Source organism: Hibiscus syriacus, unplaced genomic scaffold (assembly GCF_006381635.1).
Source record: "Hibiscus syriacus cultivar Baekdansim isolate YM2019G1 unplaced genomic scaffold, ASM638163v2 tig00017808_pilon, whole genome shotgun sequence".
Taxonomy (NCBI): domain Eukaryota; kingdom Viridiplantae; phylum Streptophyta; class Magnoliopsida; order Malvales; family Malvaceae; genus Hibiscus; species Hibiscus syriacus.
In genome coordinates this window covers 798052-823282 of record NW_024062417.1, presented here as the reverse complement: position 1 = coordinate 823282, position 25231 = coordinate 798052, and the positions used below count along the sequence as shown (strand labels likewise).

At 37.6% G+C, this 25231-nt stretch overlaps 1 protein-coding gene and 1 long non-coding RNA gene across 2 annotated transcripts; one reads left to right on the top strand and one right to left on the bottom strand.

Annotated features, from left to right (window-relative positions):
* Positions 1 to 4088: 4088 nt before the first annotated feature.
* On the bottom strand, positions 4089 to 11390 carry LOC120208928. The gene is made up of 3 exons (XR_005524362.1): positions 11249 to 11390; positions 5850 to 5853; positions 4089 to 4100 (listed from the first exon to the last, which is right to left on the bottom strand). It is a non-coding gene; the product is annotated as an uncharacterized LOC120208928 (long non-coding RNA).
* Positions 9899 to 11609, top strand: LOC120208927 (probable protein phosphatase 2C 38). Its single transcript, XM_039208046.1, has 4 exons — positions 9899 to 10305; positions 10516 to 10883; positions 10970 to 11206; positions 11295 to 11609. Exons 1-4 carry the CDS (start codon positions 10026 to 10028, stop codon positions 11484 to 11486), a joined length of 1077 nt encoding a protein of 358 aa, XP_039063977.1. The 5' UTR covers positions 9899 to 10025; the 3' UTR covers positions 11487 to 11609.
* Positions 11610 to 25231: the final 13622 nt, after the last annotated feature.

The window sequence follows — 25231 nt, the reverse complement described above, 5'->3', positions numbered from 1 at the left end:
TACACTTCTTCTTTTATAAAACCATTTAAAAATGCACTTTTAACATCCATTTGATATAATTTAAATTCATGAAACACATGCAAATGCTAATAACATTCTAATTGCTTCCATCCTAGCTACGGGAGCGTATGTTTCATCATAGTCTATGTCCTCTTCTTGAGTATACCCTTGAGCAACAAGTCTAGCCTTGTTTCTCACTATATTACCACTCTCATCAAGCTTATTCCTAAATACCCATCTAGTACCTACAGTAGATTTATTACTAGGCCTTTCAACTAATGTCCATACTTTACTTCTCTCAAATTGATTTAATTCTTCTTGCATAGCCATAATCCAATGTTCATCATTTAATGCTTCTTTAATATTCTTAGGCTCTATGCATGAAATAAATGTAACATAATTACAAATATTTCTAAGAGAAGATCGAGTTGTTACCCCTTTGGATGGATCACCTATAATCTCACCATCTTTGACATAGTTGTACTCTCTTGGATAAAATACTTCCCTTTCTTCAATGGTTGGATTTTCAAGAAGATCATGAGTTTCCTCATCTTTCGTTTCTTCCTTTGATGATGATTCTCCAACGTCATATCTAACGTCATTTGTATTAATAATACCTACATCATCATTCAAACAAGAATCCTTCCTCGGAAGGAGATTATCATTGAAAAAACATGTATAGATTCTTCTACAACCAAAGTTCTTTTATTAAATACTCGATAAGCTTTTGAATTTAAGGAATAACCCAAAAAAATTCCTTCATCACTTTTAGCATCAAATTTGCCAAGGTTTTCTTTACCGTTGTTTAAAACAAAACATTTTCATCCAAAAGGATGAAAATAGCTAATGTTAGGCTTTTTATTTTTGAAAGTTTCATATGGAGTTTTCTTTAAAATTGGCCTAATCATTACTCGATTTACAACATAACAAGCAGTATTTGTGGCTTCGGCCCAAAAATATTTTGGCAAATTATTTTCACAAAGCATGGTTCTAGCCATTTCTTCTAAAGTTTGATTTTTCCTCTCAATAACTCCATTTTGTTGAGGGGTTCTAGGTGATGAAAATTTTTGGCTAATACCATTAGAATTACAAAACTCATTAAATCCAATATTTTCAAATTCAGTGCCATGATCACTTCTAACACTAGTGATAAAGTAACCTTTTTTGTTTTGGATTACTTTTGAAAATGTGATGAAATTTTCTAATGCCTCATCTTTAGTACTTAAGAATAGAACCCAAGTATATCTTGAATAGTCATATACCAAGACAAATGCATATTGTTTTCCACCCAAGCTAGTAGTCCTAGTTGGCCCAAAAAGATCTATATGGATCAATTGTAATACTCTACAAGTTGACACATCATTAATGGATTTAAAAGAAACTCGCTTTTGTTTTCCTTTAGCACAAGCATCACAGATTTTATCATTATGAAATTTTAGTTTAGGCAGCCCTCGAACCAATTCTCCTTGAACTAATCATTGCAAAACACTCATGCTAGCATGTCCTAGTCTCCTATGCCATAACCAACTATCATGCTCATCCTTTGCAACTAGGCATAAATTAGTCATTTCTATAGAGTCTAAATGCACCATGTATATGTTTCCTATTCTATGACCAACAAGCATAATCCTATTAGATGCAATGTCAATGACTTTACAACCATTAGTTTCAAATATGATATTGAATCCCTTATCACATAATTGACTAATACTCAAGAGATTATGCTTTAATCCATTCACATATAACACATTTTTAATTTGTATGGAAGAGGTATTACCTATTGTACCTATACCTTTAATGTGACCTTTTGAATCATCACCAAAAGTCACTTCTCCTCCATTTTTGGCGTTAAGCTTTATGAACCAGTTTTTGTCCCCGGTCATATGTCTCGAGCATCCACTATCAAGGTACCATGAATTTAGATTTGTTTCCCATGCCTTGTAGCAATGTTCCTTTTCCTACAAACATAGATTAATTTTTTATTTTTGGTACCCAAATTCTTTTGGGTCCATATTCATTAGTTTCCAAAATCCTAGTCCCCTTAGGTATCCATTTGTGTAGGATATCCTTATCTTTAGTAGTAATGAGCTCTTTAGGAACCCATATACTTCTAACGATTTTTCCATTAGAGGTTCTTTGGGGACCTCTATGATTGTAGTTTTTAAAACTTTTTCTAACAAAGTTGGATTTTGAATTTTCTCCATTTTCAAAACGTTTTGTTCCAACTTTATCAAAAGAAGCTTTAAGATCATCAATTTTCTTTTGATGATCATCATTGACCTTTGAAAGTAAATTTTGCAAATCCAAAATTTTCTTTTCAAACTCTTCTAGTTTGATTTGCAAATCTTTAATTTTACTTTCAAGATCGTTGTTGGTTTTGGATATGAGTTTATTTTCATTTTTCAATTTTGAAATATCATTTTTATATTTTAAAAACAATTTCTCATAATCTGAAGCCAACCCATTATATTCCTGTAATAACTCATCATAGGATAAATCATCAAAATCAGATGAGTTAGAGGTTACCTTAGAATCTTCCCCGAATGCCATCAAGCACAAGTTTGCTACTTCTTGTTCCTCTTCATCAGAACCTTCTTCATCACTCCATGTAGCCACATGAGCCTTGTGCTTATTCTTTGATTGACCCTTTCTCTTCAATTATGGGCAATCATATTTGATATGCCCCGGCTTTTTGCATTCATAGCAAATGATTGGGTCCTTCTGTTTTGGTTCATTTTTGAGGCCTTCATTTCGTTTGAATTTTCTTCCTCGGTAAGGTCTCATCATTTTTCTGAACCGTTTGGCAAACAATGTCATTTCCTCGTCATCGTCATCTTCATCCGAATCACTCTCATCTTTTGTGGATTTGAGAGCAACTCTAATGTTTTTCTTCTTCTCCTTCTCCTTTGGTGTCTCTTCAATCTTATCGAGGTCTACCTCATCTTCAAGCATCATTTCATGAGTGAGGAGTGAACTGATTAGCTCTTCAAGAGTTAAGGACGTTAAGTCATTACACTCGATGATTGCAGTCTTCTTTGATTGCCATGATTTTGGAAGGGAGTAAACTAACTTCCTCACAAGCTTTTCATTTGAAATGATCTCTCCATATGATTTGAGACCATTGATAATCATTGAGAATCTATCCGTCATAGCTTTGATATCTTCATTTGGTTTCATCCTAAAATTTTCATAGCTATGCGTTAGAATACTAATTTTAGATTTCTTTACCTCATCAGTACCTTCATGAGTGACTTGAAGTTTGTCCCATATTTCTTTGGCAATTGTACAAGATGAAACTCTTCTGTATTCATCTGGTCCAAGAGAACAAAATATGATATGGATGGCTTTCGAGTTGAGCTGGAACATTTTTCTCTCTCATTCACTCCACAATCTTGGATGAGTGAGAGGCTTGATGTATCCTTCTTCTATGACATTCCATGCTCCCATGTCACTTGCTTGAATGAAGTACATCATCCTATTTTTCCAATAGGCATAGTTAGCCCTACTGAAGAAAAGAGGCTTGTTCACGGGCATCGAATCGAGACCTGAGTTGAATTTTGAAGTAGAGGCCATTGATGACTTTGATTATCGATGTAAGTCTTCCCGAATCGACTCAAGAGGCGATTAAACCTTCAAATGAGTTAGGCTCTAATACCAATTGTTAAGTTAATCGATTGACGAAATCCGCCAAGAGGGGGGTGAATTGGCAATTAAAATTTTGTGGAAGCTTTTGCATAAAATTGAAAGTAATTGCACAGCGATTTAGAGTGGTTCGACTTTATCAACCAAAGTCTACGTCCACTACCTTAGTTATCCACACTAAGGATTTTCCAACAAATTCACTAATTTGTTCTTTCTTTTAAGGCAAAAGAGATAACCTTACAACTCCCTCAAGAATATACCCCAATTCTTGAGAACACTCTTTTCTCAAAGAGAAGATTACAAATTTGCAAACTCACAAGAAAAATCTCACAAGGCATATATGTTTGCACAATTCTAGAATAAAGAAAGAACACTCAAGAATAAATACAATTGAGCACAATAAGTGTTCTTGAAAGCAAAATGAATATTGAATGAAAAATAGGCTTGAAATGCTCAAACTTGAGGATTGATGCTTTTCTTTGATTCTCTCTTGATTCTAGTTGCTTGATGTTTCTTGTTGTTGATCAATGGCTTCTAAGCTTTCTTAAATACACCTTGAATCACTTCTGAATGCTGGGGATCATTAATGAAGTTATTGTAGCCGTTTAAGTGTGAAAACAATAAATATTTCTGCTTGGAGCGTGGGGGAATCAGTACCCTTGATGGGGAATCGGTTCCCTAAGTGTAAAATTCAAATATTTTGACCGTTGAACAGTGGGGGGAATCAGTACCCCCTGGGGAGAATCAATTCTCTCCAAGCATACTGGAATTCTCGGAGCCAAACCATTCAGGGGTGAATCAGTTCCCTCTGAGCAATCTGGAATTTTTGGCTTTGAAATGGTTCGAAATATTTTGTAAAATTGTTTTGAAATTATTTTAAGATTAAAACTTAATTTTACACTTGAGTAAGGATTTAACATGAACTTTGAAATACTTTGATTAATATTTTGATATTCGATTTAATATATCGAATATGCTTTAGAGAAATCATTTTCAAAAATAAAATTCTTTTAATTTAATTTATTATATCGAAACATCAAAATGTTTTCAACACTTTCGATTCGAACAGTTCGTGATCACTACTTCTCTTACAGTCCTTGCTTTTTTTTTTCAAGGAACCCGCTGTAAGTATTCGCATCTCTTCCTCTTAATTTCGTTTTTACATACTTGAATCGCTGGTGAGACCGTCGAGTTTTGTTTCCGCTGTGTCGTGGGTGCATTGATGGTCCCAACAGTTCTAGAGGGATCAACCAAGTCCATCCCAACTTGGACTCCGACATTATCTGCCAAGCCATCATGCCCATGGTCAAAGCAAGCTTCCATATAGCTATTGTGATGTAGATTTCAGCTATACAGTCTCAATATGGGTACACCATCTCCTACAAGAAAACATGGAAGCCAAAGTAGAATTCCATTAAAAAACTTTACTGCAAGTGGGATTCATCTTACAATGATATACCAAGTTAGTTTAGAGTAGTGCGTAGACTGAATCCTGGGAGAATAATGGCTTTGAAACTTTCCATGCCTACCACTATAATCGAGTTCTTCGTGTTCGATTCCAATTCTACCGACTTTTTTTTACTTACCCACAGTGCATTAATGTTGTGAAATACTGCAAGCCCGTGGTTCAAATTGATGGGACATTTTTGTATGGAAAATACAACCAAGTTTTGTTATTGGCAGTTGTCCAAGATAGTAATCTCAACATTCTTCCTGTTGCTTTTTTCCTTATTGAAGGAGAAGATACAGATTCTTGGGTTTTTTTCCTCAAAAACTTACGCTCACATGTTGTCACAAGGGAAAAATCTATCATTTTAGATCGTGGAGCTGGGATCAAAGCAGCTATGGAGTCTGTGGGTCCAATGTGGTAACTACCCTATGTCTAACATCGGTACTGTATCTGACATATTACTGCAAATTATCATGGTAAGTTCAAAAAGAATAATGAGCACCAATTACTTATGTGCATGGGTATGTCACAATGTCTAATTTCATTTCTCATTCATTTTCATTTTTTATGGGAACTTAACAGTAAGTACTTCATTTGATGCTCAGGTTACAAACTATTACCTCAAATGTTTAAGCCCATGTTTCAAGATTCACGAGGAAAAAACAAGCAAGGGTACAATTGCATCAACCTCATCAACAAAGAAATGTGGACAAATACATACAATGGTGGATATCGATATGTACACATAACGACCAACTTGGCTGAGGATATCAATTCAACCTTAAAGAGGGGCACCATTTACCAGTAACAGCTTTGGTTAAAACGACTTATTTTCATTTGGGAGTGTTTTTTGGAAAACTCGAGTGACATGCTCTAACTTGGATGCAAAACGACCATACTTATCATCCAAGATTAGTTGTAGATCTACAAAAAAAAAATTATTGTATCAAATAAAATATATGTAACAAGCTTCTCTTGAACCTATGAATTATTTAGTGTCACAAAAATGCAATGAACTCTTCAATGGATTGAAACTAACTCGTTCAGAGTTAGCCTACAAGACAAATGGTGTGACTGTGGATTTTTTCAAGCTCTGAAGTATCCATCCTCCCATGTCATAGCAGCTTGCTCTTATACACGCCAAAACTATAACCTTTTTGTGGATCCCGTATACCAACTTTTAGAAGTATTTAAGATATATGAATTTGAGTTCCTCCATAGGTAATAAGAAAGACCCGTGTGAGGTTTAGAATTGGCTTTCGATTGTACCAGATCCGTCCTTATTATGGAAGGTAGGTTGTTCGAAATTAATTCATTGTGATATGGATATTCGTGAGACGTCCAAAGAAAACAAAATATGTGAGCATTATAGAAACATATGCCATAATAGGAAGAATTGTTCATCTCTTTTATCATCACGTAATCGTTGATGTTGTGACGATGTAATTGTTGTTTATGAAGCCTCAGCTTGTGTTATTTCATTTTCGTTTACGTTTAATTAATGTGCTACTCAAGTGACAGGCTACCCAAGTGAAAATTAAATAAAAACATTACAAACTATATAATAAAAACAATTAAAACAATTAAATATAAACATTAAATATAAATATTACAATTCAAACAATTAAATAATAAAAAATTAAGAAATAAAATAAATAAAAAGTTCATAATTAAATAATAAAAACATTAAGAAACAAAATAAATAAATAAAAAACCATAATATAATAAAAAATTAAGAAACAAAATAAATAAAAAGTCCATTATTAAATAAAAACATTAAGAAATACAATAAATAAAATCAAGTCTATCGATGTCTGCGTCTTGAATATGTTCTACATGGCGGTGGTTGTCTATTTCGATAAGGATTTCTTTGTATAAATTTCTCTACCTCCTCACTCTCATTATCAGTAGCAGTAGTAGCAGTAGCAACTACATTTTGTTGATGAAAGACTTATGACGATATAACACCTCTACAGAACAGGGACCCTGGAGGTGTATGACTAAACATCCCACCGCTCATAAAGAACTGTGAAAACTATGAAAACATCGACATTGATGAATGCAAAAATTGAGTCAGAGGCATCTGTGTCTCTGGTGAAGCATCACCCACCAAACAAGCAATATATGAAAACCATGTTGGATCTATAAACACGAGAGAATATCCGCCAGGAGGTGTCATAAAACCATATGGTGGTGGCATCTAAAATGGTTCTGGTGGCATTAGAAACGATTGCAGTGCCATTTGAAATAGTTGTGGTGGTATCTGAAATGACTGCGGAATATAAACCGGTGGCTACTATGATGGTTTTGGTGCTACAGCTGAGGACGAGTTCGAAGCGCTCTTTCTCTGTTCACGAGTCAAGAGACGATGATGTTGTGACGATGGGCGTTTTTCTCGATACGAGGAATGCTCCCACTTCGTGATTCCTCAAAAAGTAGGAATGACTTCCCATTTGAGTTAAACCATTAATAATAGTCATCCGCAATCGAATAATGATTAACATAAATCGGCTCCCTACGGGGAATGCTTCTACGTCAATCCTTCCAGATCATTATTGACTCGTGGTGCTTCATCATCCAATTGACTTCTTTTTTGCCCCGTCTATCGATGTTATGTATATTGTCGAGATTCCTAGGTGCTTTAGGAATAGATTGTACAAAACTAAATTGGCGGAACACACGATCAATAGGATGCAACTTGACAATAGTATAACATATCAAAGGGACCACCGTTGTCCATACATTTAATGGGCCACTCAAGGGAAGTGGGATGCAACGCCTCATTTCTTCAGTAGAATAAGAAGCCCATTGAAACTAAAACAAATATATATAATTCTTACCAAAATAATATTCTAATTATATAACGATAATTAAAGGTAAATAATAAAATTTAAATGCATACCTCTATACCAATCTTTTAATCAATGAGCAACTGAATTTCTTTTAATTCGTCCGGTATATCACAATGATATTTCCTTATAGATGACCACCTATTCAGTGTAAAAAAATTAGTCTATACTCAAAAAAATTATTTATATACAAACTCAGTATTGAAATACCTCAATAATAACAGGAACACTAATGGGTTTTTCATGATCGAACATAAAAAGGGCATGCGATACCACACCCATGATTGCAGAAGAAGGAGACATTCGCCGATAGCATTTTTTCAATAATCAGTTGCTCGACACATTTATCTATATAGAGATGCCAAAACCACCGAGCTCCAACTGAATGAGCTAACAACTCAAAAATCTGTGAGATGACGCAACCACATACAATGAACTTGGTTACGAGATTTATTGGGCCCCAATATCCCTCCTATAAGTTGCAATATGCAAGCCCGGGAAAATATTTGAGTATGTTCCTCGAAATAATCGTTGTTAAACTGTCAAAAATTTCTAGCCAACCATGATAACGATGTTTAACCACCATAGAAATTAGGCGAGATGCCTCCATGATACTCCTCGCATAAGGAATGCCAATCCTCATCCGTCACACCAGAAATAACATCTCTATCTACCGAAAGCCCCAAATATAAGGAAATATCCTCCAGCATAATAGTGCACTCTCCACATGGAATATGAAATGTTTGTGTCTCTGGTTCAACCTCTCAATCAATGCATAAATAAAGTTGGATTCAAGGTTACAATGCCCTTCATATTTCGCTATGTAACCAAATCCAACCTTAACTAAATACGGCCAGACACGACTCTCTAATTTAATGTTACAAATAAATAGATCTAATATACGATCACTCACCTAATTAAATAAATAGTATAAAAATTAAAATGTAAACTAATACTAAAAAACAAATGAATAAAACATTCACAATAAATAAAATAACATAAATTAAAATTATTAATGTATAAATAAAATGACTCGATATATGATTTTCATCTAAACTTAGCAAACCGCCTGCCATTTTATAACTGTAAAAAATAATAAAAATTAGTATAATAAAATATAATAAAATAATAAACTATTAAATGATTATAATATAATAAAAATTTAGCTTCTAAAATCGATAATTATACTTACTTAAAAACTTGATAGAACGATAAATAGAAGGAAGAAATAAAGTGTTTTGTGTGATATGAGTGTTGGATAAGGGGGTATTTATAGGGGAGGGGAGGGGACGGGGGTTGGGCGGCATTTAAGGTATGATGGTTGGGATTTAAATGCAAGATATAGATTATGATTTGCGCCTTTCACCACATGTCCGATTTCTAGCAAATATGTGTTTTATGATCCGCGCTTTACTATTGTGGCGCCAGATAGAACCCTGCGAAGGCGCGAATTATGATCCACATTTTTTTCACCTTGACACCAATTCAGACAAAATCCTGCAAAGACATGCCTTATGATTCGCTCTTTGTAAAAAATAATATTAAATCAATAATATTTAAAGAAAGGATTAAATTGTGTGATTTTTGGGTAAAATTGCATAATTTCTCATCTTACAACAAAACCCAATATCTTCTAACATAAAACTCCTAAGTTCTTTTTTTTTCTCTCTCTTATCCATATCTTCTTCTGTCAGACCAAACTCTGTCTCCTCCAAATCGCAAGGTGCTTTTCCAGCTAAGTCTGTTGATGAAACACGCCACACAGTAAGGCTTCCAATAACAAAAAAACAATTTAAACCCATATTTCAAGGTACACAGAGCCCTCCATATTCTCTGAACTCACATAAAACTATTGCTTCCTTGTCTCAACTATACGCTTACGAGTTGAGTTAGCCCATACCCATCTTTGGTCATTGTCTGAGATTTATCAGACACTTGGATTAATGGTGTGTACTGTATAATTCTTTTAGTTATATAGTTCCAGCTACTGGGATTCTAGTATATTGCAGAACAAAGACAAAAGTTTAAGCCCGGATCGATTCTTGGTCTTCCTGGTTCCATACATTTGAAATATTGGGTGAAAAATGGTTAAATCCTGTTGGAATCCATCGGCTGAAGTTGATTATTGCAGCCGTGTTAATGGTTCGTTGTGGTATAAAGATTTGGGGCAACATGCCTATGGAGAATTCTCCATGGCCGTGATTCAAGCCAATGGTTTGTTGGAGGATCAAAGCCAACTCGAATCAGGGCCGTTGAGTTCGAGTGGTTATGGACCTTATGGGACGTTCATCGGTGTGTATGATGGACATGGTGGAATTGAGGCTTCGCGCTACATCAATGACAACCTTTTCTACAATCTTAAGTGTATGTTTTCACTTAAAACTTTGCTATTTTTTAAATCATCAGAATTTGATTTATTGATTGACTATTACGGATTGGATTTTACATAATCTCGTAAGGAGACAATCCTCCCAACCTAGTTAGTCCCAACCTAGTTAGCTCGAACTCCTGACTTTACTAATCTTTAATCTTTAGTGTTGCTAAATGCTTGTTTTGCTTCTCTTGGATGTGCAGCAATTGCAACCGAGCATCAAGAAATATCAGTAAATGTTCTTAGAAAAGCTTTCTCAGCAACAGAAGAGAATTTTCTTTCCCTTGTGAGGAAACAATGGCTCGGTAAGCCACATATGGCGTCGGTGGGATCGTGCTGTTTGACCGGAGTGATCTGCAATGGACTGCTATATATTGCTAATGCCGGTGATTCAAGAGTGGTTTTAGGCAGATCAGGAAGAGGAACAAAGGGGTTCAAAGCCCTGCGATTATCCACTGACCATAATGCAAGTATGAATGCTGTGAGAGAAGAGCTTCGGTCATTGCATCCCAATGATCCACACATTGTTTTGATGAAACACAGAGTTTGGCGTGTCAAGGGCTTGATACAGGTTTGTTTTCTGGTCTGTTTTTTTTTTCATGAAAGGTTAAGAAAGCTGAACAGAAAGTGAATTTAAGTAGTGGGTATCTTTCGTAGATCTCAAGATCCATTGGTGATGCATATTTAAAGAAGGAAGAGTTCAACAAAGAGCCTCTCTTGCCTAAATTTAGACTGCCTGAACCTTTGCGAAAGCCAGTCCTTAGTGCCGAGCCATCGGTGTTGGTACACAAACTTCACCATGATGACCAGTTTCTCATATTTGCTTTTGATGGTCTGTGGGAGCAACTTAGCAACCAGGAGGCTGTTAAAATTGTCCAGACTAGCCCACGCCATGTAAGTTCAAATATTGCTGAGAATTGCTGATACTGGTTGAACTTGATCATGTTTTGACACTTGTTTTATATCCCCCCTTTTAATGCAGGGAATTGCTAGGAAACTTGTGAAAGCTGCACTCAAGGAAGCAGCAAAAAAGAGAGAAATGAGATACTCAGACCTGAAAAAGATTGATAGAGGAGTGAGGAGGCATTTTCATGATGATATCACAGTCATAGTTGTGTTTATAGACCCCCATTTGATCAATAGGAGCTCCTCCTCTTCCTCCTACCCGTTATAGATAAAAGCAGGACTGGCCGTTGATAGTGGTGGTACTTCGTAGCCAGCTAAGATTGGAGTTAAATTTCTCAAAATTTATCCACCATAGCAATGAGAAACAAGGGGCTTCTTTGTTTGTTTGTTTCGGTATAGCATTACCATAGGGTAATGATAAAAATATGATTTGAGACTGGTAGACTTGCCAAAGAACTTGGGATGAGACTGCAAGATAATATGTAGAGTGTAGATATGGTTTCCATGTAATCTAATAGTTGATTATTTTTCTTTCCTTCAGAACATATCGTTAAATGCTGATATCCCTTATTCAGTATTCGAATCTATATTTCTAGAACCATGCATGCTCATGCTCATATCCATCAAAAAGGAAAACATTTCATATCTATTTAAAAACAAGCAAAGTAACAAGGTGGCGAACAAATAAAGAGAATAAATCAATCTAAACAAGAGCACACTCATTTTTTAATCTCCAATACAGAAAATGAAGTTATCACTGTTTGCTTAGATCAAAAGCATCTATGAACTGTAAGATTACCATTTATCCTATAGCCAAACACCTCAACCCCCCAATATATATATATATATATATATTAAGGAATAGCAATAATAGAAATTCCTCCATTTCTTGCTAGACAACCCAATAATTCCAATAAAGCATGTACATTTGCCACTATAGCCCAGGGAAATAGATGTCAGACTCTATTTGAATTACTACTTTCGTCTAACACATGATCACACAATGAAACTTGGAAGAGTATAAGCTTCCGCCATAAATATTACCTTTAAAAAGGAACATATCAATGAACTTTTTAATAGGAAACTACTTACAATTTAATTTTTCTCGATTATATTATCAAAAGGGAAAAGTTGAAAAAAAATTGACACTACTTCATAATTTCTAATGCTCTTTGCAAGATACGAGACAGGTTAACACTACTGTAACACCCCAATTAGTTCCTAATTCAAAACCCTAGAATTTGGATAAAATTGTTCAAATCCCTAAATTGGACTTGATACTTAATTAAAATTTTCAGGAATTTTGATGACTTTTTATGAAGAAAACAAAGTTGAGGCCACTTCAAATACCCTATATATTTTAGGTATTAAATCTATAGTTTCCCCATTTTTTATAATGACGATCCTAATTTTGTCAAAACCTGTGCAACCTGTCACGGACTTAATCTCTCAATAAGCCTCGTGCGGCCTTAGCTTCTTTTCGCCCCTCGCGATGGCTAAGTCAGCCTCACTCAAACTCTTGCTAGTGTGGGAAAGTGTTGGCAAGGAAACGAAGAGGACAAGTAAAGAGACTTTGTGGGAAAGCTTGTTTATATGCTTGAATGCTTACAACTCTTGGATGATGTGCAAATGAGGAACCTACACCTATTTATACTATCCTACCTCCTCAATGGACGGTGGAGATTGATTTGATCCTACGGTTGGGAGAGATTCTCTAGAATTCTCCACAATTCTCTACCGAACATGGAATACTCTACATATGTACAAGCCTTGAAGGTTCTAGAGTAATCTACACTATTCTATTAAACCTCCAAGACCAAATGTGGCCCAAAATAGCCCAAGGTGTGGGAAAAGAGCCCAATTTCGTGACATCCTCCCCACCTATTTCGGCGTCGTTCTCGTTGTCTCGTACTCTCTGAGGTGTGGACCAAATGCTTACAAGTCTTCGGCTAGTTACCATGTTGCCTCGGACTCTGGTAGTCCTTTCCACTTGATTAAATACTTGGTATGTGGCGAGACTCTTCTCTTGCGGACTGTCCTGCTTGTGAGCACTGTTTCAACCTCTATATCGTACGACTTGGTTACTACGAGAGGTGATCGATGTGAATACCCTCGGCTTGGGTCTTCCTTGTCGGCGTGATATGGCTTGGGCATACTTACATGGAAGACCGGATGAATCTTGCGTGTACTTGGCAAGTACAAACGATAAGACACTTTACCTATCTTGGGAAGTAATTGGAACAGTCCCTTGTATCTTCGTATTAGTCCTTTGTGAACGCTTCGGAGAGCTTTGAACTATTGTGGCAAAAGCTTCACAAGGACTAAGTCTCTAACGGTGAACTCTCGATGTCGCCTCTTCTTGTCCGTACACTTCTTCATCTTTTTCCTAGTTTTCTCTAAACATGCGCGGGCGATGTCGGTGTTCTCCTCCCATGACTTAGCCATCTTGGCGGCTCTGGGACTTTTACCCTTGTCAAGCGGCATTGTCAATGTGTGCGGCGTGAGCGGTTGTTTTCCGGTCGCAAGCTCGAATGGGATAGTGTTTCATAATTGTATATCAAATAAATCGGTAATCAAAGGGATCAGATAGCGGTTCTTAATTGTTACCTTGTTAAGTGCCCGGTAGTCGACACACATGCGCAATGACCCATCGTACTTCTTCTGGAACCGGTGCACCATACGGTGCCATTGAAGGTCGAATCTTTCTCATATCAACTAGCTCCTTGAGTTGCCTTTGAAGTTCCTCAAGTTCAGGTGGGGCCATTCGGTAAGGTGTATCTAACCGACAAGCCCCTCGCTCTATGTCGGCAAGTTTCCTACGCAACCATAACATAGCAGTATCTGAAAGATATAAGGCAACGATTTTTACCTTGGCAGCCTCGTCATTAAGGCTGATTCCCTCGAAGTATTACTCCATCCTCCATAGGTAGTTTTCAACTTCCTTGGCTTCTCTTACCTCGTTGAACCCTTGCGGCTTGGGGCACTCGACCCTCGAGGTGGAGACGGTGATGTTAGCACCCCCGCTAACGGCAGCTCTCTTGCAGAGCGTCAAATCCTTCCGCGTCCCCTTGATGCTTTCATGTAAGGCTTGGATCATATCCTCTAACCGAACGAACCGAGCTTCCACCTCGTTGTTGGTCTCTTTGGCACTCATCTTGAGCGCGTCAACCTGCTCCAAGACATGGTCTTTCAGCGTCTTGAAGTCGTACTGGACCCTCTCTAGCCTCTCACCGAACTCCGCCACCACTGGTTCTAAGGAATTTCCCTCACCAACCTCACTCTGCTCCCTCTTCTTCTTCGGGTTGGTGGGTGTAGCTTCTCTCCCATGTTTCTCAGTAACAGTTGACTCGTTCGGGTTCCCGGCCATACCTATAAGACACGTGCACGATATTGACGCCTTAACAGGCTCTGATACCAACTTTCACGGACTTAATCTCTCAATAAGCCTCGTACGGCCTTAGCTCCTTTTTGCCCCTCGCGATAGCTAAGTCAGCCCCACTCAAACTCCTGCTAGTGTGGGAAAGTGTTGGCAAGGAAACGAAGAGGACAAGTAAAGAGACTTTGTGGGAAAGCTTGTTTATATGCTTGAATGCTTGCAACTCTTGGATGATGTGCAAATGAGGAACCTACACCTATTTATACTATCCCACCTCCTCAATGGACAGTGGAGATTGATTTGATCCTACGTTTGGGAGAGATTCTCTAGAATTCTCCACAATTCTCTACCTAACATGGAATACTCTACATATGTACAAGCCTTGAAGGTTCTAGAGTAATCTACACTATTCTATTAAACCTCTAAGACCAAATGTGGCCCAAAATAGCCCAAGGTGTGGGAAAAGAGCCCAATTTCGTGACATCCTCCCCCACCTATTTAGGCGTCGTCCTCGTTGTCTCGTACTCTCTGAGATGTTCTTGGAACTGCCATGTTGCCTTGGACTCTGGTAGTCCTTTCCACTTGATTAAATACTCGGTATGTGGCGAGACTCCTCTCTTGCGGACTGTCCTGCTTGTGAGCATCGTTTCAACCTCTTTATCGTACGACTTGGTTACTATGAGAGGTGATCGATGTGAATACCCTCGGCTTGGGTCTTCCTTGTCGGCGTGATATGGCTTGCGTGTACTTGGCAACTACAAACGATAAGACACTTTGGGAAGTACTTGGAACAATCCCTCGTATCTTCGTATTAGTCCTTTGTGAACGCTTCAGAGAGATTTGAACTATTGTGGAAAAGCTTCACAAGGACTAAGTCTCCAAAGGTGAACTCTCGATGTCGCCTCTTCTTGTCCGCCAACTTCTTCATCTTTTTCCTAGTTTCTCTAAACATGCACGGGCGATTTCGGCGTTCTCCTCCCATGACTTAGCCATCTTGGCGGCTCTGGGACTTTTACCCTTGTCAAGCGGCATTGTCAATGTGTGCGGCGTGAGCGGTTGTTGTCCGGTCGTAAGCTCGAATGGGATAGCGGTTCTTAATCGTATATCAAATAAATTGGTAATCAAAGGGATCGGATAGCGGTTCTTAATTGTTACCTTGTTAAGTGCCCGATAGTCGACACACATGCGCAACGACCCATCGTGCTTCTTCTGGAACCGGTGCACCATACGGTGCCTTCGAAGGTCGAATCTTTCTCGTATCAACTAGCTCCTTGAGTTGCCTTCGAAGTTCCTCAAGTTCAGGTGGGGCCATTCTGTAGGGTGTATCTAACCGACAAGCCCCTAGCTCTATGTCGGCATGTTTCCTACACAACCATAACATAGCAGTATCTGAAAGATATAAGGCAGTAAATTTTACCTTGGCAGCCTCATTGTTAAGGCTGATTCCCTCGAATTATTACTCCATCCTCCATAGGTAGTTTTCGACTTCCTTGGCGTCCCTTGCCCCGTTGAACCCTTGCGGCTTGGGGCACTCGACCCTCTAGGTGGAGACGGTGATGTTAGCACCCCCGCTAACGGCAGCTCTCTTGCAGAGCGTCAAATCCTCCCACGTCCTCTCAGTGCTTTCATGTAAGGCTTGGATCATATCCTCTATCCGAACGAACCGAGCTTCCACCTCGTTGTTGGTCTCTTCGGCACCCCTCTTGAGCGCGTCAACCTACTCCAAGACATGGTCTTTCAGCGTCTTAAAGTCATACTAGACCCTCTCTAGCCTCTCGCCAAACTCTGCCACCATTGGTTCTAAGGAATTTCCCTCACGAGCCTCACTCTTGTCCCTCTTCTTCTTCAGGTTGGTGGGTGCAGCTTCTCTGCCACGTTTCTCAGTAACAGTTGACTCGTTTGGGTTCCTGGCCATACCTACAAGATTCGTGCACGATATTGATGCCTTAACAGGCTCTGATACCAACTTTCACGGACTTAATCTCTCAATAAGCCTCGTGTAGCCTTAGCTCCTTTTCGCCCCTCGCGATAGCTAAGTCAGCCTCACTCAAACTCATGCTAGTGTGGGATAGTGTTGGCAAGGAAACAAAGAAGGCAAGTAAAGAGAATTTGTGGGAAAGCTTATTTATATGCTTGAATGCTTACAAATATTGGATGATTTGCAAATAAGGAACCTACATCTATTTATACTATCCCACCTCCTCAATGGACGGTGGAGATTGATTTGATCCTACGGTTGGGAGAGATTCTCTAGAATTCTCCACAATTCTCTACCTAACATGGAATACTCTAGATAATTTCTAGAATACTCTACATATGTACAAGCCTTGAAGGTTCTAGAGTAATCTACACTATTCTATTAAACCTCCAAGACTAAATGTGGCCCAAAATAGCCCAAGGTGTGGGAAAAGAGCCCAATTTCATGATAAGTCATTCTCCTTGATTTCTTTCTTCTATTTATTTTCCTCTGCGCCGTTGCTCTCCCCCAACGCAACTTTAGTAACAACTGAACTTTAAAATGTTGGTGAACTTTAGCCATTGTATAGATTCCGGTACTTAGTCATCGCTCTTTTGTGGACTACATTTTTAGAGATTCATTTTATTCGTTCTTCTTCCATATACCATACTCCTCGTGTTGGTGATCGGATCATTGTCAAAAGACCTCATACTTCTTAAAAAGTTCTATTATAATCGATATCGTAGTATTCTGAGCACTAGATCAGGAGCTTGTATATGGGAAATATGTCGTTTTATTCAAGAGAGTTATTGCAAAGGTCGGTGACTCAGGTTAAACTTGGGTCACTCTATGTCAATGGTGTTGAACAACAGGAAAATTTTATAGCCGAATGACCCTGCCATTAGTCGGGACTATTCTTTCCAATTAGTTAAGGGCCGAGTTGTCCCCCACACATCGACCACGACGTGGTGGTCGTGAGTGTCGCTGGTTGTTTGTGGCATAACCTGACTATTTTTCTTGAATCGATAACCCTATAATCAGACCAAAAAATTTCTGTTCGGTTCCCTTTGGTTCGAACCAATTTATTTTTTTAAGTGTGGTTTTAACGTTGCACTATTTGAAAATTTACGTTATTGGGATTTTTAATTCGAGCATAATTTTTGAAGGAGACACTGAACTAGAAACTGAGTTAACATCTCCTCCATTGTTACATACAAATTTCGTACCAACCTATAATACTTGTGTTGATCGTGAGTGATAATTTGACATTCTTAGTTTGTTTGGTTATGTCGGTTATCTAGAATATATATTATTATTAAATTATTCCGTAGGTTCTTATTCGAGTTGATCCAATGCTCGGGTTGATCGTGATAGATGCTACAATTGTCATTAGCTATTTCGTTGAGAAGTGTCTCTGCTCAGTGCTAAATACTCTGTGTTGTTTTGATTGTTTGACTTATTTGTTGTTAACATGAGAGTATGAATGATTTGTGATTGTTGATTATCTGGTATTCATTTGAAAAAAATGTTGTGTGAAATATGTTGATATGTTAGATTAAATTTATGAGATGCATTCGGATTATTTGTATATGTAGTCATTACAATCGGATAAGACCAGGATTTAGATATGTGATATTTGAATATATGTTATTCAGACTAGATTGGATCAGACATTAGATATGTATGCCATTTGCATGTCATATTGGGACAAACAACTCCCTCAAACCAATGCTGGTGGTCCGATTCGATCTGGGGTGTCACATTAGGGCCACCGGAGTGACCCACCATAAAAATCTCGAAAAAAATAATTTGCTTATTATAACATGTAAAATCATAAAATCAATTTATAAATACAAAAGTAAAATTTACCAGTAATCAGAAATAAAAAAGATTTTCAGACTCGTATATAAACACAATATACACCTACATGCCCCCTAATCACATGCACCGTACTCCGCAAGCAACGCCAATGGAACTCCCTTACTGATGTCGATAGCAGCACTGGTACGATTCTTTTAACCAGAAATGGTGAGTAACAGAGTGAGCTTTGGGAAGCTCATCAATACATAACTTCCTATTGATGTTATATGACATGCATATAAATGTAGAATAATATAATTTCCTTATTGAATCATACATATACATTTGTTTGGGATAACTGGGGTTCCGCTGGAAGTTCATCGAGTAAAAGCCATGAAGATCTCAGTTCATAGAAAACATTCAGAGTATAATTTTTCAGGAAAATGGAATAGGGTGTCTAGTGTGTTCCAACAAAAATCCAATGAAAATATATAAATCTCATTAAAATAGAGACCATTTAAAACATGTTTTTGAAACCTTAGTAGAACCCTCCAACCAAACACCGTTATGCAGTTCCCCAAAAGTGCATCCATAAGGGCTTACCCTAAGCACACAACAAAGAGAACCACCTTAGGGAATGCCTTGGGGCCTGAGAGCTTACCCAAGGGTCACCTTATGGCCCGTAAGGATTTACAAGCTGGATCAGGGTTGAGCCTCCATACTCCAGAATTCTACCCATATAAAAATTTAGTTGAAATCAATTTTAACAATAAATCGTAATATCTAGATCGTGATCTAATAATATCTCATAAACGTGTTAATGAAATACACCATATAACTGATCTATACTTGTGCACCATAAGTAGTTCCATGATTAACCCAAGGGAGTGCCTTGGGGCCTGAGAGCCTACCCAATAAAGTTTCTCGGGGCCTCAAAGCCTACCCAAGGGTCACCTTAGGTCCGTAAGGATTTACCATATTGATCAGAGCTGAACCTTTAGCCTACCCAGATAATGTCCCAATAGAATAGTTCAAGTAGTAACTAGTGAAAACAAGAAACCATAGTTCATAACTTAGTAAATTCCATGATTCCATAAATCAGGAACAATTCATATTTTTTTGTGGAAACCGTAATCGGGGAACACATACCATGTAGCCATGGTTCATAAGCTAGTAAATAAAAAATTTTGGTAAAACACATTTCAAAACGTATAAAACAGTCATGTAGTACATGGGGAACACACTAGAGGATCCAAGTATTTTTCAAAAGCACTTAATTGTTATCAGGAAAACATGAAACTTATATACTTTGATCGGATTCCAGGAATGAAGTCCTATTGAATGTGATCGATTATTAATGGATCTAATAAGACATTTAAAGTTCATGCTTTAGAATCTCACTATAATTCAGGTGCATCAGGAAAGGTGTTAAGGAACCTTTATACATAATAATTCTAGATTCAAATTTACGGAGAGTGATTCCATTATTTAAAGAATCAAGGGTATTCAGGAATATGCATTGAATTAATAGGATTTTAAGTCTAATTGAACCAAATGGGATATTCAGGATTCTTTGCATCTAAGTTACTTCTGTGTTCAGTTATGACCAGAGTGATTTGAGCTGATAAGGGAGAAACAAAGATTCAGAACATTTACAATCTGTGTTGATCTATCAGATTATCGAGTTAACTTGGGCTGAACAATTCCCATAACTAATGCATGCCGACCGATCAATTCGTTGCCCTTCCAGGGTATTCACTCATTAATACCAACAATTCTTATCCATAGATCACCTTCAAAATCATCACTGAATATATTTTAAGGAGACGAACACATATTCCAATGGTCTAATTTTATTTCCACATTGCAACAATGTCAGGAATTATCGACATACTTTAATTCGTGGTTTATAACCTATAGGGACAACACATCATGTAAGTTCATCAACATTTCCAGAATTATCCAAATCACTTACTTAATCCTCATTCATTGAGGTTACTTAGTTCATTTAGTAGTCATGTCTATCCCAGTCACTTCAGATTTTTCTAGAATAATTAACATTTCTGAAATTCATATACATATGGTGATTCCGTTCAATTCAATTTGGTCATATAATAAAATCATTTTGGTATTCTAGGTTGATTAAACCATTTCAATGCTTGAGGGTATTTAGTTTTTCCATGATTTGGAGATACTTTAGGTCATTTTACACTTTAGGGGCATTTTGGTCATTGTACACTTCAGGGGCAATTTTATAATTCTAATAATAGATCCGAAATTTAAATCGATGATTCCAAGGTTTAAGTGGATCAAAACATAAGTTCTTAGATCTCAATTCTGTGTGTGGCATACTTTCGATAAATTAGGCTTGAATGAATTCTAGTTCCTTTAGTGTTCATGGTATTTTATTCATTTGATCATTGGAGGTTATTATAGATATTTCATAGCTCGAGGACATTACGGTAATTCTTTTCAAATCAAACATATGCACTATTTCTGATAACTGATAAGTATGTCTTTTTTGGGTTATCTTTCACTATCTGGGGAAGTCTTGGTCTTATACAACACAAGGGCATTTTCATAATTTTTTCCCAATAGGGCTATTTTTGTTAATTTCTTATCCAAATAATCCCTATATTTACCCTTTAATGTAATTTATCAAAATTTATGTATCTTGAAACCAATTCATTTATTATTAAATCACTAAACTTATAATTATTTTCGATTGATCTTCCAATTTATATTTATCGAGTTGTCTGAGTGTTTTACCTTGTTATGTCCTTAATCCAATTTATGTCTTAGTCCAATAATAATTAAATACACCTTATGGACTAATCATTTCCATTCATGCAATTAACATCTATCAATGAGTTCCAAAAAGCATACAAAAAGTAGTAGAGTATTACCTCGATTTCCATACCATAAAGACCGATCCTTTAATTTCCATTCGATCACTCTCGAACTTGAATTCAACGTCCAATAATTTCTCGGACACAAAGCAACCGAATTTACATCAGAAATTGAACTTAATTTAGAAACCATATTGTATTCGAAGGTAAAACATTGAAAAATGGCTTATTGGGTGCGAATTTGGCAAAACAGAATTCGGATTCGGACTCAGGACGTCGAAAAACATAAAATAGAGCTTTTTAAAAAGTTGACTTTTTGGTCAAAGTCAATAGTCAAAGTCAACTGGTTGACTTAAATGGGTTGACTCAGACCGGGTTAACTTAGACGGGTTGACTAAAAATCGAGTTGACTTAGTGACTAGATCGAACGAAGCGGGTCGAGTTAGACAAGCGGGTCGGCAGGTGAGTCGTGTTGACTCGATTCTGGAAAATTCCTTGGACGCAAAACAAGCCGCACGCGCACCACCGGCGCGTGCAACGGTGAAGGGGAACGGGACAGCAGCTGAGCCTTCCATTAGCATCCAACTACTAACTACAACCCAAAATAATCCAAAATCAACCAAAATCAACGATAATATAGCCAGAAACATTTGAAACTTACCATTAACATTGGACGACGAAATCAACGACAATAGACGACAGGTTCGATCAGGTTAGGAGCGGACGACGATGGGGAACTCATGGTGCTGGCAGTAAGGCGATAAGGACATCGGATAGGATAAAAATCAAAGGAAAAATGTACAACGACGAGGGTTTCGACAAAGCTTCATCGGCTTCTCCACGTAAAATGATTACTCCGTTCGACAAATCAACCGAGGGGTTTTGGTCGGACATCACTGGCGCTTCGATTAGGACGGGCGGTGACGTGCACCGCCGGCTGGATCAAGGTGAATCAAGAGAGGCGACGAGAGGCTTGGGTGGGTTGATTTGGGGCCTGGGTTCTCGGTACACGAATGGGTCTGATATTTTATTTTTCACTGATAAAGAAAAATGGTAAATTCAGGGATGGGTCAACGAATTTCCTAGATCTTTCAAAAACTGGCTATAAGTTTCTAAAACTTATAATTTGACCCTTAAATTGGGGTGTTACAATTCTCCCTTCCTTAAAAGAATTTCGTCCTTGAAATTTATTCAAGTCGCATAAATGCAGAAATGATGCTTCCATCATTTCTTCCATATATTCTAGTAACTTTTACAGATGTAAGGGTTATCTATAAATCTTTAACCCACTAAATGTACATTCTTGTCACAACTCTCCCTTATCCCAATAAAAGAATCATAACGGAATTATCCTCGAGAAATCAATTTGACCTTGGTTACTAGATTAGGTTCATAAAGCGGTAACATATTCCAATTTCATTTTAGATGTTGGGTCAGAATTTCTCGAATGAGTAATTCTCACATTACTCGTGAGGCACATTATAGGATTTCAACAAACGTTATTGTATTTCTTTATGCGTAGGTCGAGCCCTAACAGATATAAATACATAGGTTAGCTTGTTACAGAGAGGGACTCAACTTGGAGTTTTCGCTTAGAGAAGTACGATTATTTTCTAGGGGCATTTAATGACAAGACATCTTTTGAAATTTGATCGACCGATCTATCTAGAAAAATTTGAATTAACCTAGGCTCTGATAACACTAAATGTAACTCCCTCAGACTGATACGGGTGACCCGATCCGATCCATGGTGTCATGTTAGAGCCATCGGAGCGACTCACTGTAAAAATCTCAGAAAAATTAATTTTTTTATTAAAACATTTAAAATCATAAAATCAATTTATAAATACAAAAGTAAAATTTAATAGTAATCAGAAATAAAATAGATTTTCATACTCGTATATAAAACAAAATATAACCTATATGCCCCTAATCACATGCACCGTACTCCACAAGCAAAGCCGATGAAACTCTCTTACTGATGTCGATAGCAGTACTAGTATAATTCTTTTAACCTAAAATGGTGAGTAACAGAGTGAGCTTTGGGAAGCTCAGTAATACAGAACTACCTATTGGTGTTACATGACATGCAAATAAATGAAGAATAATAAAATTTCCTTATTGAATCAGACATATACAAGTTTTCGGGATAAACTGGGGTTCCACTAGTAGTTGATCGAGTAAAAGCCATGAAGATCTCAGTTCATAGAAAACATTTAGAGCACAATATTTTTAGGAGATTGGAATAGGGTGTCTAGTGTGTTGCAACCAAAATCCAATGAAAAGATATAGATCTCTTTTGAAACAGTGACCGTTTAAAACATGTTTTTAAAACCTTAGTAGAACCCTCCAACCGAACACCGCTATGCAGTTCCCCATAACTACATCAATAAGGGCTTACCCTAAGCACACAGCAAAGGGAGCCACCCTAGGGAATGCCTTGGGGCCCGAGAGCCTACCCAAGGGTCACCTTATGGCCGTAAGGATTTACCAGTTGGATCAGGAATGAACCTCCATACTCCATAATTCTACCCATAAAAAAATCCAGTAGAAATCAGTTTTAATAGTAAACCGTAGTATATGGATCGTGATCTAGTAATATCTCATAAATGTGTTAATGAAATAAACCATATAACTGATCTCCACCTGTACACCATAAGTAGTCCCATGATTAACCTAAGGGAGTGCCTTGGGGCCTAAGAGCCTACCCAAAAACGTTTCTTGGGGCCTCAGAGCCTACCCAAGAACGTTTCTTGGGACCGCAGAGCCTACCCAACGGTCACCTTAGGTCTGTACCAGGTTGATCAGAGCTGAACCTTTAGCCTACCCAGATAATGTTCCAATAAAACAGTTCAAGTAGTAACTAGTGAAAACAGGAAACCATAGTCCATAACTTAGTCCATGATTCCATAAATTAGGAACAATTCATAATTTTCGGTGGAAAAGGTAATCGTGGAAAACATACCTTGTAGCCATGGTTCATAAGCCAGTAAATCAATATATTTTGGTAAAACACATTTCAAAACATATAAAACAATCATGTAGTACATGGGGAACACACTAGAGGAACCAAGTTTTTTTCAAAAGCACTTAATAGTTATCAGGAAAATATTAAACTTATATACTTTGATCGGATTACAGGAAAGAAGTCCTATTGAAAGGGATCGATTACTAATGGATTAATCAGACCTTTAAAGTTCATACTTTAGAATCCCGCTATAATTCAGGTGCATCAGGAATGTGTTTGGAACCTTCATACATACGTAATTTAGAAACCATATTAATCCAAAGGAAAAACATTGAAAAATGGCTTACCAGGTGCGAATTTGGCAAAACAGACTCCGGGTTCAGACTCAGGACGTCAAAAAATATAAAATAAGACATTTTCAAAAAAGTTGACTTTTTTGTCAAAGTCAACGGGTTACCATAGACGAGTTGACTCATACTGAGTTGATTCGGACGGGTTGACGCAGATCGAGTTGACTAGACCAGACCAAGCAGGTTGGGTCGGACAGGCGGGTCGGGTCAGACAGGCGGGTCAGGTCGACCTGGTTCTAGAAAATTTCTTGGACCCAAAACAAGCCCCACTTGCACTGCAGTGCGTGGCGGTGCGTACAATGATGATGAGGAGCGGGGATAACAACCGAGCTTTCCACAAGCAGCCAACCACCAACTACAATCCAAAACAATCCAAAATCAATCAAAATCCACGATAATATAAATAGAATCATTTGAAACTTATTGTTAATGTCGGACGACGAAACTAACAGCAATAGACGACAACTTCGATCGGGTTAGAAGTGGAAGTCGATGGAGAACTCAATGACGATGGTGGTGAGGCGAGAAGGTCATCGGATTAGTTGGAAATCAAAGGAAAAATGTACGGCGGCGAGGGTTTCGACTAAGCTTCACTGGCTTCTCCATGGAAAACAATACCTTCGTTTGAGAAATCAACTGAGGGGTTCTGGTTACACGAAACTGGTACTTCGATTGGGACGGGCGGTGACGTGCACTGTTGGTCGAAGCAAGGT

Excerpts from the sequence above, each read along its gene's own strand:
- LOC120208927 (XM_039208046.1), top strand. The coding sequence starts at position 10,026 with ATGGTTAAATCCTGTTGGAATCCATCGGCTGAAGTTGATTATTGCAGC. Across the intron at positions 10,306-10,515 it reads CCTTTTCTACAATCTTAAGT|CAATTGCAACCGAGCATCAA; the intron begins GTATGTTTTCAC and ends TTGGATGTGCAG. Across the intron at positions 10,884-10,969 it reads GTGTCAAGGGCTTGATACAG|ATCTCAAGATCCATTGGTGA; the intron begins GTTTGTTTTCTG and ends TATCTTTCGTAG.